Source organism: Anser cygnoides, chromosome 1 (genome assembly GCF_040182565.1).
Source record: "Anser cygnoides isolate HZ-2024a breed goose chromosome 1, Taihu_goose_T2T_genome, whole genome shotgun sequence".
Classification (NCBI taxonomy): domain Eukaryota; kingdom Metazoa; phylum Chordata; class Aves; order Anseriformes; family Anatidae; genus Anser; species Anser cygnoides.
In genome coordinates, this window is record NC_089873.1 from 147841549 (window position 1) to 147858943 (window position 17395).

The following is a 17395-nucleotide window of genomic DNA, read 5'->3' on the forward strand; positions in this document are numbered from 1 at the left end:
AATCTCACTGTGTTGCACCAGTGGAAAAAATCTTCAGCATTTCTGTGCTCTCTAAGCATTCCTCTTCTCTTGGTCTCTCTAAGGCTTTTTGGAGCTTTAGGACTTCCTTTATGTTTGTAGTGGTGAAAGACTGTTTGCAGGTTTTTGGTTTTTCTTTTTTTCTTTTTTTTTTTTTTCTGTGGCCTGTCTCCTCATTTTAAGTGTGCTTGAAAAGGAGAACAGATCACAACTTCAAACAGCGTCAGTTTGGTGCAACTGTGCAGCAGACAGAGAGATGAGAAAAACGTGTTTCGGATCATCTAGTCGATAATCAGACACCTGTGACACGCCAGAGTACGTGCACATGGATGCATTTTGACCTACATGCTCTGGAACTGGCAGCCGCGCCATTTTCAGACAGGGACCTGCCAGAGCTCCCTTCTTAAACAGACACCCCACACCAGCTGATAAGCACGTCAACATTTGGCCTCATTGGGAGGCAGTATCCCCTAATTCTCAAATTTCTGCTCTATTTTAGGAAATAAAAATACAGCTTGGCATTGTAACCTTGAAAGTTTTGCCATTCTCTGACCTAGGTTCTGTCCCTAGCTGTCCCTAGGCCATTCAGATTGCCCAGTTTGTCCTTTATCTCCGGCAGCAGGGTTCAGCAGTCTCTCATGGTAGCTCACTGTCCTTACTGTCAAGAAGGTTCTCCCACCTGGCAGTGGTAATTACTCAACAGAGATGGTGGGAGGACCAAAGAAGCACACCTCCTAGGCTACTACCTGAAGCTGGTGGATGCTCTCTTCTGCCTCTCCTTTCCCTCAGGGCAGGGTGGACCACACGTTTCCCAGCCCTGAGGACATCTTGCTGCTCCTCTCTCTCCTTTCAGGGGTATTGTTGCCTCCTTCATCGTCAGATCAGCTTACCAGTGGATGCCTGGTACCGGCTGCTGTTTACATGCAATTGCCATTTTCAGCCAAACTACTAGCACTGCTAGCATGGCTTACCTCCTGTCACTCACCGGTCCCGTTTCTTCCATGCTCCTTGTTGCCCATGTGCTGGAGCACTGCCAGGAACACTTACAGAGCAAAAGTAGATTCCTTCCCTAGACAAAACCCAGGAGAGCTTTTGTGGTTAGATTGTTTTGGGTTCACTCCAACAGGCAGCAAGGCCATACTAGGTTTCCCACACCCTCCATCAAGCATCATCATACAGCACTAATCTCTCAAGCGAGGCACCCTCGCATGCCTCTCTGCCCACAAAGCAAAGGATGTCCAACTACAAAACTATAAGGTACCGTGAGGTTTTCTTCTCATCTTTGAGGATTACAGGAAATATGAATTCTTAAAACTTTCAAAAAAGTTCTAGGCACCTAAAACAGCATTCTTTGAGCTACCCTAGGGCGATGTCAGTGTCAATTGCAAGAAGCTACCTCGTAGCTCCCACAGAAAGACACCTTCCTACTGAGAAAAAAGCACAGCCAGCTTTCTATGAGATGAGCCCTACGTAGGGTGGTTTAGGGTCAATATATACCGATCTAACACTGGAAACAGGGAAATGAACCACAAGGTACAACGATGGTCAACACTACCAGTTTGTGAAGGGTTTTGATTCCTTCTCCCTCATAGACAACAATGAACAAAACTAGCAATTAAGGGCTAACATGCAAGAACTGCAGTCCTCAGAGAAAGACACACAAAACAAGCAACCAGTTACACTCGTCTCCAAAACAAAAAACAACAAAACCACCACCGAAAAAAAAAAAAAGTATGCTGAACGGGTTGTTATCTTTCCTTTCCATTCTTTCCATTCTCTTAAGCTCAGCTTCACCACATAAATGTCCTCTCATTATGAAGATGTCCTATCATTAATGAAGTTTCTGCTTCACATCAGCTTTTTTGTGTTCAAATGATGCTGATCACTGGATAAAATAATGAGATAGAACCTCTATCCAACAAGCTGAAATAAAAAATTCCAGACAAGACCACCTGTTCTTTAACAAATCTTCAACAAATCAGCAGATGTTCCTTTCAAGGGTTCTGGATCTCTGCTTTATTTTTATCTCCTCGACACAGAAAGAGAGTATTCCAGATTACAAGCAGTAAATTCCTGAAAAGCTGCTGCTATATCTAATGCATGCCAATTGTGAAATATTCTCCCCATTTTATATACAGGCATGACAATCGTTCAGGAATAAAGCCTTTGTTTCTGTCCTAAGATTGTGTCATGGGACTACCCAATTTGGACATGGAATTATGCATGGAGCTGTAACTTGTATTTCAGGAAACATTTACAGTATCGAAACATACCTGCAGCTTTCTACAGGACAGCCTCAACTATCTGGTTGTAAACCAACTTGTGTCTATTAAGATTAGTAATTTGGACTTGCATTTATTATCTAGTCAGGCAATTCAAGGCTGTGTCAACAAAGTGACACAGGATATTGAACTCAGATGAAGTTCCTATTTCTCTTTCCCCAGTCCTTAGAAAGGCTAGCCAAGTCATGTCTGAATCAAAAATTATTCAGCAAAGAGATGGCAGAGATGAAGCTGCCCATAGGGTAGCTAGATACTTGCTTTCCATTTTGGACATGGTGCCAAAAGGGACTTTTCACTTAAATCTTTTAAAAGGTAATCAGGGAAAATATGTATTTTATGTATTTCTTAAGAGACGTAAACCATCTTTGTTTCCTTCTGTCCTCACAGGAATTTTCCAGAGAAGTACAACTAGCCACAACAGTTTATTTAGACATAAGGTTTACTCATCACAGCTGTAATACTTTGTATAATAGTTCTGAGGGCTTACTGACAAAGAGACATAATGGAAACCAGATAGAGGCCTCTGTTGTGGTCAATTTTACTTTTTCCCTGAAACATAGGTAGTATACTACGTGTGAGTTAAGCATCTTTCAAAACTAACATGGGGCATTTATTAGAGAACCTTGTATTTCAGGGAGAAATTGTAGACTAGATCAGTGGACAGAGTAAGATTTCTCTCCTTAGTTCTTAAGAAACAAAGTTTAAATTATTTTAGTGGGGTAACTGAAACAAAAGTTTGAGATGGTAGACTTAAACTCTATCATAAAGCTTTTGAATTACTTCTATATTTTGAATACCAGTTATTGAAATAAACCAAGAAAGCAGTTTCAAATTTCTTTTCTGATGCTCATTTTATAATCAAACTCTTGTATAGATTTATAGGGCAGCTTTTGTCTCTGTTTTTGTCACTGTTCCTCAATAACTTTGGAAACCGTTACAGGAGAGGTGGAATTGCCATGCATGCCCTGTAAGTTTCTATGAAGAAATCTGTGCCTGGAGATAAAGCCCCACATCCAATCAGCAAGAACTCAGATGTGATGAGTGGCAGTGGCCAACCAGCCTAACAGTAAGTACATGCTCTAAACTAGTCCAAGCTGCATTTTGACAAACCCAGCAGACGTCAGAGAAAACACAGGAGGAAGCTGAGGCTACTATGATCACAGAATGGCCGAGGTTGGAAGGGACCTCTGAAGATCCTCTAGTCCAACCCCCCTGCCGAGCAGGATCACCTAGGTTCATCCTGTGCATCATCACACAGGATCATGCTGTGCAATCACCATTGCACAGGATGGCATCCAGGTGGGTTTTAAGTATCTTCAGAGAAGGAGACTCCACAACCTCTCTGGGCAACCTGTCCCAGTGCTCTGTCACCCTCACAGTATTGAAGTGCCCCCTCATATTGAGGCAGAACCTCCTGTGCTTCAGTTTGTGTCCGTTGCCTCTCGTCCTCTTGCTGGGCACAACTGAAAAGAGACTGGCTCCATCCCCTCGACACCATCCCCTCAGATATTGATAAACATTAATGAGGACTTCCCTCAGCCTTCACTTTCTCAGGCTAAACAGGCCCTGTTCTCTGAGCCTGTCCTCACACAACAGGTGCTCCAGTCCCCTACTCATCATTGTAGACCTCCTCTGAACTCGTTCCAGTACTTCTACGTCCCTCTTGTACTGGGGAGCCCAGAGCTGGACACAATACTCCAGGTGTGGCCTCACCAGGGCTCAGTAGAGGCTGAGTAGAGAGAACATCTCTCATGACCTGCTGGCAACGCTCTTCTGAATGTGCTCCAGGACACCATTGGCCTTCTTGGCCACAAGGGCCCATTGCTGACTCATGGTCAGCCTGCTGTCCACCAGGACTCCCAGGTCCCTCTCTGCAGAGCTGCACTCCAGCAGGTCACCCCCCTACCTGTACTGGTGCTTGGGGTTATTCCTCCCTAGGTGCAGGACCTTGCACTTGCCCTTGCTGAACTTCACGAGGTTGCCCTCAGTCCTACCCTCAAGCCTGTTGAGGTCCCTCTGAATGGCAGCACAGCCCTCTGGGGTATCAGCCACTCCTCCCAGGTTTGTGTCATCAGCGAACTTGCTGAGGGTGCACTCAGTTCCTTCATCCAGGTTGTTGACGAGTAAATTGAACAACACTGACCCAGTACTGACCCCTGGGGGACACCGCTAGCTACAGGCCTCCAGCTAGATTCTGCATCACTAAGCACAACTCCGAGCCCTGTCCTCCAGCAAATTGCCAATCCACCTCACCATCCACTCATCTAGGCTGCATTGCCTGAGCTTGTCTATGAGGATGTTATGGGAGACAGTGTCAAAAGCCTTGCTGATATATATGATATGATAGAGGAAAGAAGTATAAAGCACACAAATCCATCCAAAGCTTTGCTAGTTTCGCTACTTGGAGGACAACTTTCATTTTAATTGGCAATTTAAACCCATGTAACATGCATTTTTCTAGCTATTTGGCGGGTATCAAAGTTATTTCATGTGACAGTATAATACCAGCCTAAAGTGTTAATATATCTTTTTTAATACCGTTGTTTTAAACAGATAAAACTCGACATGACTTTGAAATTGTCAGAGTAGACTACAGTCTATGAATAATCTTTCTCTATGATGCTTAAGAAATAGTCTTACAAGGCTTATCCTGTTACGCATAATGTTTTAAAGAATAAAGCACTTACATTTAAGATCACATTCAAAACATTTTTTTTAATATCATGATATTTTAAGGAGACTAACAATTTATACAATGTAAATGCGAAGTATGAAGTTGTGGAGTTCCAAATACACATTCAATCTGCCATTTCTAGTTCTGTGCAAATTAATTTGCTTGAAATAACTTCAAATGAAGAGTATTATCAGTAACACCCAACCTCCAGAGATAAAAAAATGATTTTTTTATATCTGCTTGAAATTAGACTTCCCAGATCCACTAATTTTATTTTTGATTTAAAACAAAAAACTGTAAACAATTACTATAACAGCAGTTAGCAACAAGAATGGGTGATAATTGTCAGTCATCAAATATAACCTATGCCCTTTCTTACCATCACCTTTTAGTCCAGTATGTAAATAAATACAAGAACTAACACAAATAAAAGTTACCACTATAAGAAAATACATTATATGCTGTAATTTGGAATAAAATCTCATACAATATCGGCTGCATTATTTGGGGTATGTATTTGCTTAAAACAGCTTGATACTAACAGTTAAACTTCTTTGTGTAAAGGACTAGACTTTTACTCACCATCAGAAATGTGTTTTGTGATTAATTTTATACCAGTATACTAAGCTCTTAAGTGTGAAAATGACTCAAGTCATATAGTAGAAGAAGATACCATAGGCACCATAATATACTTTTTTTTTTAAACAAAACGTGGTGAAGGACCAACAGTAAGAAAAGGAGGATGAAAATTAAAAGGCACATTCAGGCAAGAAATAATCAACACAGTTTGCATGATGCTATAGTTAAAAAAATAATTTATACTCTGCATAATTGAACAGATCAGGAACAAATACTCTGGTAGATTCTAATCCGTCAGAGAAAGCCAGTTTTGTAAGAGATGTGCAATTTAAATCAGATCACTCTTTTTTAAAAGTTGAATTTTGTTTTGTTTTAAGGTCAGTGTAAGGCTTATAACCAAGTGCATGTTAAGAGGACTACTCAAAACCTCTTGTTTTCCGAGTGCATAGAGATACAACGAACAATGAATATATTCTTTGCAAGATGCATTCTTGTACATGTGCAAGTCTTATCAAGTACTTGAGCGTCTTTCGGGTCTTGGAACACACTTCATAATAGCAGCTCTCCACAGGGCAGGGGCAAGTAAAAGGCTTAGAGTAGTCACACTCAGAATAAGAAGATAGACCTGAAAATCAGAAATAAGAGCCATTACTTCTCTCCACAGTTACATGGTAAACTAAGAAATGATTTAAATTTGATGAGATCAGACTTTTCTCAATAATAATATTTTCAGGCTGAGACTTCACCTGTCTCTCTATCCAGGTATGCTTATTGTTACAAAGGCAAACAAGTGCATGCACAAATCATGTAATTATCTGTTTACCTGGTTTGAACATTCACTTGCAAAAAAGAAAAAACTAAACAAACCATAATGAGCTTATAGAATAACAGTTATTTACATCTATAGCTGAGAGGTCAATTTCAAAAGCTTAAGGTGTGCTAAAAAGTCAAAGGCCAAATACCACTTTATTAAAAAACATAAACTATTCTGGTTGAAAGATATAATGGCAACGTGTATTACTAATATATACACTATAGCTTTTTAACTATCAAGAATCCCTCTAAGTCACGCTGCACATCTTCTGAAATGAGATCTTTGTTACATGTTACGGAAGAGGCTTTTAAAATGGCAGTGAGAAGTAGTTTTGAGGTCTCAAACAGAAGAGTGACATTTGGAATTCAGAGCTACGCAAACCTGTACAGTAGAAAATGACATGAACACTGACCCAGGAAAATTGAAAGCCTGCGGGCCTGCAAGCGCTCTGGGTGGGCCCCTAAACTGATTCTGTGATCACGTATGGGTATCTTGAAACTCTGTACAAACATACAGTATGTATAACTCCTAATTATATGCAGGAGTAAGCAGGAAAATGATTCACCTCTACATACGCAAGTGAACAGCATTGTGTAGATTTTCCACACTAGCTTTATTTGGAATTGGTTCCAGCATTATACAGCCCAGCGCTCCCACAATGGACAGTTCAAAGAGCCAGCAGAGTATTTTTGTGAGCAGAGATACAGAGGAGAAAGCACTTAGCTTTAGAAAGTGAGGTCAGTTGTTACATCTCTCTAGCCATAATTTACTGAAGTTCGCAAAACAGATTTCATCTTGAGAAAATAGTGTTCTCATAGCTTGAATATAAAGCTAAGTTTAAGGTTTCCTTCCTAGAGTATTTTTTCACGACTACTGAAAAAGCTCGTTTCTTCTGCAGTGGATTTAAAATTAACAGTCTTTGCAGGTAAAGACCATAAGTTTGTTTGCTCACTTGTTTGATTGTATATTAAGGCAACTTGCGCTTCACCATACCTGCCCTCTACTTCTGATTTACTAATATTTCCTTAGTCAGTTCCTACACTCTCAATTACCTCTTTCTATAGCTGTATCAAGATTTTAAAAGCAAAGGCTTCTCACTCTTAAGACACTCGGGTGCTATCTACAATTCACTGCTCACTTAATAAAGAAGTTGTCAAGGGGGAACAGTTAAGGCAAAACATAACTAAATTTTAAAATTAAAACGTGCAATCTACAATATTAAAGTCAAACATGTAAAAAGGTTCAATAAAGAAAAAATTGTACTAAGAACCCTGTCAAGGACATACAAGTTTCTATTTATATGGGCTGATTATTTGTTAACAGTTTAGAGATTACACAAAATAGGCCTGTATTTCACATACACTGCAATATAAAATCCCAGTAAGTTTTTAAGGTGCAAAACCCAAAGTTAATAACTATAAGGTAGCTTACCTCCCGAGATATGATCCCTGCTCTGCGTGCTCTACTTCCAAGAACAAAAGAGAATTCACTGACTTGTGCCAGTCCTGCTGAGACAATCCATTTGATATACTGGCTGGTCTTTGGAAGAATCAGGGAAAGGACAAGCACTGCCAAGACAAACTTTAAAAAGCAGGGGTTTTGGGGGGGTTGTTGTTACATTGTTGGCTTTTATGTTTGTTTTTAAATAAAAGAATAGTACTATCACTGTAAGATACATAGCATCAAATACAACAATGCTGGACATAAAAATAAACTAGCGGACTTCTAAATGTCTTCTATGTTAATGTCAAAAGAGGCAAAAAGTACACAGCACAGTACAAAGTAGCGTATTTACTAAAATAAAGCATTTGATAACTGTTACAAGTCCTGAGTTAGGCAAATAGACATTTCTCCATGTGTAACAGACTTTTAACATTATATAAAAACCCTGTATATTTGATTTTTATCCCTGTATACTTATTTTTATATTTTAAACATAAAAACATATGTATTTCTGTGTATATAGCCTAAGAATGTTGTATCAAACTGTATTCTATCAGTTAGATTCCCCCAATTGCAGTAAAGATGTATTACTTCTCAGATGTTTATCAGATTTATCATATTTTTTATCAGATGTTCAGTTTTTGTACAATTTTCATTACGGCATGCAGCACTAAGATTATTCACACTGTTAAAAGATTTAAAAAAAATAAATAATAATACCTTCATTATGACCACAGACAATGTAAGGAAGAGTAAGACTGTGAGTTCATATATGACAAATGTGGGGAAAACATGAAGTCCTAGAAGGAAAAACATTGGTATTATCTTAGTACATCTTTTAAAATGAACAACTTTAGCCAAGCATTCATACTCACATGTAAGCTAAGGCTGAATATAAAAATCTTGTATTTATTGGAACAGACAATGAAAACATGTAATGTTTCCAAATGCTGAAATAATATATTTGTATTTTAAACTATTCAGATTTTATTGCATCTATAAAGAAGCATGGAGTTACATTTCATTTACAAGAGCTAGGGTTATTAGTGAATTTTTTTTCCTTAAAGGTATGTGTTATACTGTGGTTTGTTCCATTTCTAACTTATTTAGAGCATATACGGTTCATTGCTGAAAGAAATCCACCAGACGGTAACGTCTCACAAGAAGTATTTACAATGATTCAGTTTTGACTTTTTTTTTAAGATTTTTTTTTTACCGCTGCTTTGATATATTTTTAATTTACTGAGTGCAACTAAGTTCTATTTAATAGCAATACTCAATTTGTTATTCTAGAAATCCCTGGAAAGAAATATTTCAAAGTCTAATGCCAATATTTTATTATGATAATTTTCAGAGTTCATAATAGATTTAAGTGCAAAACTATATTTTCAAAAACAAACAAACAAAAATCCCTAATACACCTACCAACACTACCTACTTAATCACTTAAGTATTTCCTGCCAAACCTAGACATTTTTGGAGGGGGTTATCTCCAACAATATTCCAAACTGAGTTAAATTGTATATGACAGATGCATTAGCACTTTTGTTTATATTTTGTCTCTTCCACACCAGTCAACAGTCCAGAACCTGAACTGAAACACGCTTCTTTCATTAAAGCTATAAAAATGCTGCTGGAAAATAATTCCATTGTTCTGCACAGTGACTACAAGATACACTTTGCTAGCCATTTAACATTCTTGCATGAAATGGTAATGGACTATTACTGAGGATGGAACACGTTACACATAAATTACAAGTGCAACAAAAAACGTAATTGTTGTGATCCCGTGACCCTCACATGCAATCACTGAAAGTCACCTGAACAAGAAAACTCACTTGGACTGGAATTGGGAAAAGCCATAAACCCCTGAGTATGGTCTGCCCCAACTAAAGGATTATATAAAGCCACATTTCTATGATTTAGGGTTGTTTTCTGTTGGTCTTGGGTTTTGTGGTTTTTTTTTTGTTTGTTTGTTTGTTTGAAAAAGGAATATATCAAGGTGGCCTTGCTCGAGAACCTTATGTCTCATATTGAGACACTTGAATTTTATTCCAAGTTACCACACACATATTTTCATTAATCTTATCTGTATAATCAGTAAAAGGTCAAATCTTGCTGTAGTATCAGCGAAATTATTTGGTTATTACATGAAGCAAGATAATGAACTGTCAAGAACACAGAAGCTTAAAACTAAATCCGGCTACTATTAAACAGACGAGAAAAACAAATATTTGTTGGAGAAGTCCTGGTGTCACTGAGGAGGAATCTTACTCACAGCTAAGTCCATTTTTTCCCCTAGGATATGAGGGACTTGTGCAGGCAAGCATCTTTGGAAGTCCATTCCTTTTTCACAAAATCTCTTAAAAGAGAAACCAAACTAGTGGAGATGTTCCTGAAAAATCCATAATAGTTGGCAATTCTCCAGCCTAACTGTTTTTGTTGAAGGGCAAGAGTTTAGCTTTCTGAAGCACGAGGCCAGTAAATCAATGCTCTAACTTCTTATTCTAATGCAAGACCGGTTTCCACGAATTTTCCCTGCCCTGTAGCACTGCAGAGCCAAAAGAGCTGTAGAGAACCAAGAGTTGCTGTCTTCCCAAATGCACAGGAGAATTTACTTAGAGCAACTTCAAGGTGTTCTGTCCATGTGCACGTTCCATTGTGGATGAAAATGTACTTCAAATACTGTAAGCTCAGAGATTTGTATACAAGTACTACCCAGTCAGCATGCACACACCCTGTTTTATTTCTTAATTTCCTTCCAACTGCGGAGGCACAAATGCAAAAGATTATCAGAATAAGGAGAGAGATGGCAGAACAAGAGATGAACACCACACCAAAAAAAAAAAAAAGAAATGTAAATGTGTGTGCACATGGACGGGCAAGTAGCTTCTCTCTTTTTAGTGTTTATCATGTGCACGTTGCTTGTTCACCTCTAGGCTGCTCTCAGAGAGGTACATGAAAAGCAGCTAGAGAAATACAGCCTGTAACAACGTCGTCGTGTCTGACAAGAGGGCCAACCAGCATATCTGGAACTGTAGACTTCAAAGGGAGGCTGTAAGTATAGCCTAGGGCTCTCCTCACTATTGGTGCATCAACGTTTTCAGTTCTGGAGCAGACAGGCAGTCTGAAGTTCATTTGGACTGCTTCCTGATGTGGAGATTATTACCATATTCAAAAGAGCTGAGGCACAAACTAGCACAGACTTCTACACTAACCCTTTGGAGGTGTCTATTAGGTGACAAGTGTCTGTAAGGTAAAGCAAGCCTAAACCTGTTGCGTACACAGCTCTGAGAAAACAAATACACAGCCCTGCAGGCACACACATTTTGGGCAAAACAGAGCCCACCATAGTGGGTTCACGGTTGTTACAAACCTTTACCCTAGCCCTCAACAAAAACTTAGGGTAGAGCCACAAGTCACATCAGACTGCGACACAGGCACACGAAGCCTTCCTGACAGCACAAACTCCACCAGACATTCACCTCCCAGACAGCAGGAGCACGACTTATTTCAATGGATTTAATCAGACTCTGCGACTAGGCTCGGGAACCAACACAGACTTGTTCTAAGACAGCAGAAACACTTCAGTCAAGTAACTCAAAAACTTCAGCACCATCATCTGGTAGTGTGCGGCACGTCGGCTGGTCACTAGTAGCTAGGGTACCAGCTAGGTCGGTTTTCACAGAGCTGAGTACAATCCATGGGACTTCAACTCCAAGCACTGTTCTGGAATGGAGCATCGGTTTGAAGGTGACCTTACACCAACATCAAGCCCAAAACCACAGTTCACTCATATAAGTTGCTATGTGTTCTCCTATGGGTGGTTACATGCAAGATTTTACACACTTTTTATACGTACTTTTTCCTTAACAGAAAAATTGTATTTATTTTAAACAGATTACACAGATTCTACCCGCCTGCTACATGGCTGCTAAACAGCATGCGAAGGTCCAACTACAGTCATCATCATGTCCTGCAAAATCCAGCATCAATAAGAGGAATCTTAGAGATCCTTGACAGCAGACGTGATGAAAGAAAACAAAACTCTGGTGGTCAAATCTCAGCCAGTAGGAATATTTCTGACACATCCTCAAGACAGGACAGTCAATCAGAAAAATGACTATAGTGATGTATTGGGATGCTGCATCTTAACGGACCTAAGAGCCCTGGCTAGATCAAAAAGATTACAATAGCAGAATGGAAAAACCAACATTCGCCTCCATTTTTCTGAAAAAAAGGAGAAAGCTACCTCTAGTCTAACGTCAGTTCTGAGAGCTTGAAACATCCAGGTTTCATTCTGTCCCATGCAGGACAACAAAGCGGTAGGGCTGGATGGATGAGAAGGTGATGAATGTCACCTAATGAATTCCAGTCTTGGGATCTTCCTTTGAATTCTCTCAAATTCAACAGAAATGTTAGAGGCTCGGAGAAACACCGTATGTTTGTTCTGAACAGTGGTACCGCTAACACTGTCAGCATCACCCCTCTTCAGAGGAAGAAGATGAAGTTTTTCAGCATCTTGCATTTAAGGCCCCAGTGCTGGCCACAAGATTTACCCAGAAGAGAAACATGGAGCCTTGCAAGTGAGTACGTCTGTACAGCACACTGAGGACACACGACCCAGTCACTCACTAGAAGCAAGATGCCTCCTCGCCAGTGGCAGATAGGGTTGCTGATGCCCAAATTCCACGCATCTTGTAGTCTGAGAAAACCCAGGATATTGGAGCCTTAAAAAATAAACAGGCTACGCAAAGATTCCTCCCATCTCCCTGAAAAGCAATCAAAAGAAAAATCAAATGAGGCAGAGGTGGAAAGGGAAGGATCTGAGTAGCAGGTACTCAAAGTTCTCCACATGTGGCTCTAAGAAGAGACTGGTCCAGATGTTCCCTCAGAAAATATTAGTGAGGACGGAGAGTAACAGGAACTTTCTGACCTCAACAGGTAACACGAAGAGGGTCAGAAAACTGGACGAAAATTTGAAGCAACACACAGAGGTGTAAGTGAATGTACAGATGGAGAGTTACTCAAAGTACAGCTGTTAATGTCTAACTGCACAGGTATATTATTCCCACAAACGCATCCATGCGTAAAGTTAAGAGCAGCAGTACTACACAGGTCGAGCTAAGGGCAGGACCACTGTCACAGACAGTATGTGAACAAGTACTGTTCAGCTCAGCTTTCAAGAACCAGAATGATTTTTGTAGTGAGAACACAAGTAGACCTTTAGGACGACCAAAAGAGCGACTAACTTCTCCAAATGATGTATTTACATTCACTCTTCGGTTAAGTCACCCCCCCAAGGCAAGTGCTCTCACTAGGCCTGTCTCCTCATCCAGTGTACCTAAGCACTGCAGAAATGTGTTTCAGTTTTCTTCAGAGAAGGCATGTGGGCAGCTAAGAAATCTAACACTTCAAAATGAAGATAGCAACCGATTTATATAAATATTCTTGGAATTAGCATGCTCTGGATAACAACCTTAACGAATTTCTCCCCTGGCCTTAGGCATCAATATTGCATTTCAACCGGCAGGTAGTCTGAGATATTTCTTGTTCAATTCTTCCTGCATTGAGCACACACACACATTACATCTTCCTAACTAAGGAACCAAGATGCTATAAAAAGGCTCTGCTTCCATTACCATATTCTGCTTACAGAGAAAACCGAGCCACAAGGACCTGAAATTTACTCTATTCACTGACTCAAATTGGTAATAATTTTTTGGTATAAATTACAAGTATATCCACTGCAAAGAGAGAAGAACATTTTCTAAAAACCAAATATAAGCCCCTTCTTCCCTTAAAATTTTTAGTTATGTGCTTTAAATAGCACAGACAAACTCAGAATTGAGAACAAAAACCTGCCATTAAAACAAAAATTGAGAGTACAACATGGAAATTCCTTATGAACATTCATGTTGCATTTAAAACATTAGCAAAGTCAAACCAATGTTGTCATCAGTTAACATTTTAGTATTGAAAAAGCATAAAATCTATCTCCCCCCAGTTTGTAGACACCAGTTGATTTATTTATTTTTACTCCCCACATTGGTAGGTTAGCACTGTTTTTAGTAAGGTTTGTCGGAAATTACCTATGGATGCAAAGAAAATGATGGCAAGAAAGTCTCGTATTGGTTCAATACAGGACATAATCTCCTCAGTGACCATATGACCCTGAGAAGAGATCAGAGCTCCAGCTAAGAAGCATCCCAGCTCCATCGAGACATCCAGCAGCTCTGTGATCTGTTGAGGAATAACAGGAAAATCTATTACCGTTCTCTTGCCCAGAGTGACCTTCTTTACCATTTCACATAGAAATTACAGAGCTATACATTGCACCGGATGTGATAAATTAATATAACCTTACACAAACTCAACATTAAATATAATTTAGCTTATTTCAGTTTTCTGTATTATGTTTGTACAAGAGACTCACAAAACCATGATGTTTCCCCTCCATGATGTTACTTCCTTCCCCACAAAAACAAATTTCTTAATCTACATTGCAATGCTTTGTGTCACTCTTATGGATAGCATCTGATTTCACCAAAATGAGAGAGACTAACAGCTTGAGAGACAGGCTTGCATTATACACCGAGGCTGTGAAAATAAGCCATAGGAACTTCATGTTTCCCAACCGTCAAACAAGGGGAAAAAAAATCAAAGCTTATAATTTGGGAGAATAGTCTCAATTTAGCAAAAACAGTCCCAGACATAATTTACATTTTATTACTGTAAATAAGACCTAAATGTGCTTGTGGCTTTTACTGAGTAGGGATGGATTTAAGCATGTGAAGTAAACTGCTGGAATGAAGCATCTACTTGAAAAAAATCAGACTGCTCTTCATTCTTTTTTTATTATTTGAACATGGTGCTAGAAGGGAGAGATGAAACATGTAAAGAGACTGAACTACAAAATAAGAAATTGCCTAGGGCAATGCTTGTAACATGAGAAAAGCAAGCAGCACTTCTCATAGGTATAAATAAAATGCCTTTAAAACCATACTGCTGCAGACGGTCACCTCACTTAGAAAGGACAATGCTATTAATATTAATAGGACATTTTAACTGAAGACTTATTTCCATACTAATTTAGTTTAAGTAACAATACACCACAGTGCATTTATGGACGACATTGATCATGTCTTTAATGGTGTTACACTAAGGTATGAAGCTAAAACTCAAGTGACTTGAAATTAATGGAGGAGAAGGAAAGACATGATAACAAGTCTCCAAGCAATGTATAAAATGCTGCCTAAAACTAAACCCGTCTTTTGCATATTTAACTATTAATGTCTGAATGATCATCACATAATTCCATTTGTGATGATAGTCCTTAATTTATTGCAAGATATTTAAGAAAACAAATTGGGTCTGTCAACTTATGCAAATAGTTGCTAATCTGGCAAAACCAACAAAATAATCCATGCCAGCGACTGTGAAAAATATGCCACTTTGGATACACTCCTATCTTAAAACAAAAGGAATTTCAGTTCAGTCTCAAAGATGTGCAGTGCTTTTCCTAACAATCTGAAATTGCAAGAGGGAAGAAGGAAATGTATACAAAGGATTTAAAATCACCAGGGGTGAAAAAAAAAAGGAAGAGAAACATAAGAAACATTTTGGGAAGTCACAAGCTCTGGAGTATGACCATGATCCAACACAGCCTCTTCAAATAAAGTTGGAATTATTTCTACTATTCAGATATAAACCACCCACAGTTAAGTGTTATTTGCTATAACAGAGCTTCAGGTCAAAACATTTATACCTAATATTTTAAGCATTCATATGCACACGGTTAAGTTACCATTTAAGAAGGGATTTACCAGCTCTTGTATTGGAATTGTATGATATTGTGCTGTTATCAGAATCACTAGTCAAGTAAGGAACATTTTAAGTGTGAAATAAATATACTACATGCTTGTTCAGAAGGCATAAAACATAACTAGAGTAAAATCTATGTCTGTTTAGGTTTGCTCCCACAGCATAAAACCCGAGATCTATGTCTTTACTCTAGAGCAAGTTAAGTATGAGTTCAAGGACCTGGTAGATACAAATGCAAATTTTGCTATTTGTCTGTTCTCTAGGTACTTCACAACCTCAGGTCTACTACATATATATATATATATATATATATATATACATACACATATAAATGTATATATAATCAAGAGATAAAAAGATATAAAGAGATAAAAAGATATAAAAAGAGAAGTAGATGAGAGGGCAAGGAAAAACCCCAAAACTAGGGTATTTTCTTAACCTCACTCAACTTCCTCCAGTCTGTTCTTCAGATTTATACCAAGACTGCTTTTACTGTTCCCATCCTGGTTTCTGGTTGTCCAATATTATCAATAAGCAGACACATTTCCGCAAATTATTCTGTAGCTTCAGGGGTTATCATAAATAATGTGTGCAGATAGGTACAATGAAGAATGTGTGTTTTACTGGCAGGAAGGGCTTCTCAACAAAATGTATTACATAGGCAAAACTCAGAATGTATTTTGCATTTAGCATTCCCTCTCTGCTTGCACCATTTTTAATGTTTTCCTTTATTGAGCAGGGCTCTAATGACTACTGTTCCCTGTGCCATGTTCTGTCCTTTTCTTGACTCCTACGTTACAGTAAGCTTTGCCAGTCAAAACTAAATGAAAACTTTTGTTAATTTGCACCTTTTTTCCCCCCGTACAATTTAGTTTTCATTTGCTTTCAAAGGTTGCATTTTACTCTTAATTCAGAGAGGATCGTTTTGCACTCACTAGAATATAGGATTTTTATGTTCAAGTGTTCTACCGTAGCAATAAATAAAGAGAGAAACATTCATTACTGCTATACCATGTTCCTGTTGAATTTCAACCATTTGCTCAGCAGTTGTTTTGCCTATATTCACTAATAACGTGCATCTTATTGCTACTTTTTAATCATCATAGAAGCTTAATGAATAGGGTGAGCCAGTAAGACCAAAGAAATCCCTGACTGAAATCAAGATATTAATATTTGGGGCATTAATAACTTAAACCTGCCCAAGAGTAAAGACGTGGATGCTAAGCTTGCATTTTAAAGAAGCAAAGCATTAATGGGAACTGAAATAATTTTTAGAGAGCCTTTGAAAACTCCATCTCAGCTGTATTTTATGAAATAATTAATTTGAATATGAGATTACAGTTCTTCCTTAATCTTCTCCCTTTAATTGACAGAAGAGAGTTCAAAAGCAGGTTATGAGCCACTGAGAAGTACTCCAGCAAACCAGGAATGACTTTCCTAGTTGACTGCAGGGAAAAGTATGTACATTTTCTTATAGGAAATGCTGCAATGAAGTAACTATATTTTCTTTCCATCTTTTTGATATGTAAAGATAACTGGCAATTTCCCTCCTCTTGCTGCTATCATCAGAGATCAGAGCAGTCAAACTGGAAGCCACATCTCCTCCATGTGTATACGCAGTCCTATAAACGTGTAACTGCTGTCCTCCTTGTCAGGTCTTGTTTTTTTCAATTGCTTGTCCAATTTCCACAACTTAGTGCTAACGCGACAAAATTGACCACTGTTGTCCTGCAAATATCTAATATAGCAATTCATTATCAG

At 38.7% G+C, this 17395-nt stretch overlaps 1 protein-coding gene across 1 annotated transcript in view; it reads right to left on the bottom strand.

The window, feature by feature from the left end:
• Window positions 1-5949: 5949 nt before the first annotated feature.
• Window positions 5950-17395, bottom strand: part of TMCO3 (transmembrane and coiled-coil domains 3) — a 29643-nt gene continuing 18197 nt past the window's right edge. The window contains exons 10-13 of the mRNA XM_013197485.3: window positions 13903-14053; window positions 8531-8610; window positions 7799-7948; window positions 5950-6178 (exon numbers count right to left, since the gene is read on the bottom strand). Of these exons, the coding sequence (XP_013052939.3) occupies window positions 6065-6178; window positions 7799-7948; window positions 8531-8610; window positions 13903-14053 (495 nt within the window). The 3' untranslated portion in view covers window positions 5950-6064. The remainder of the gene's footprint in view (window positions 6179-7798; window positions 7949-8530; window positions 8611-13902; window positions 14054-17395) is intronic.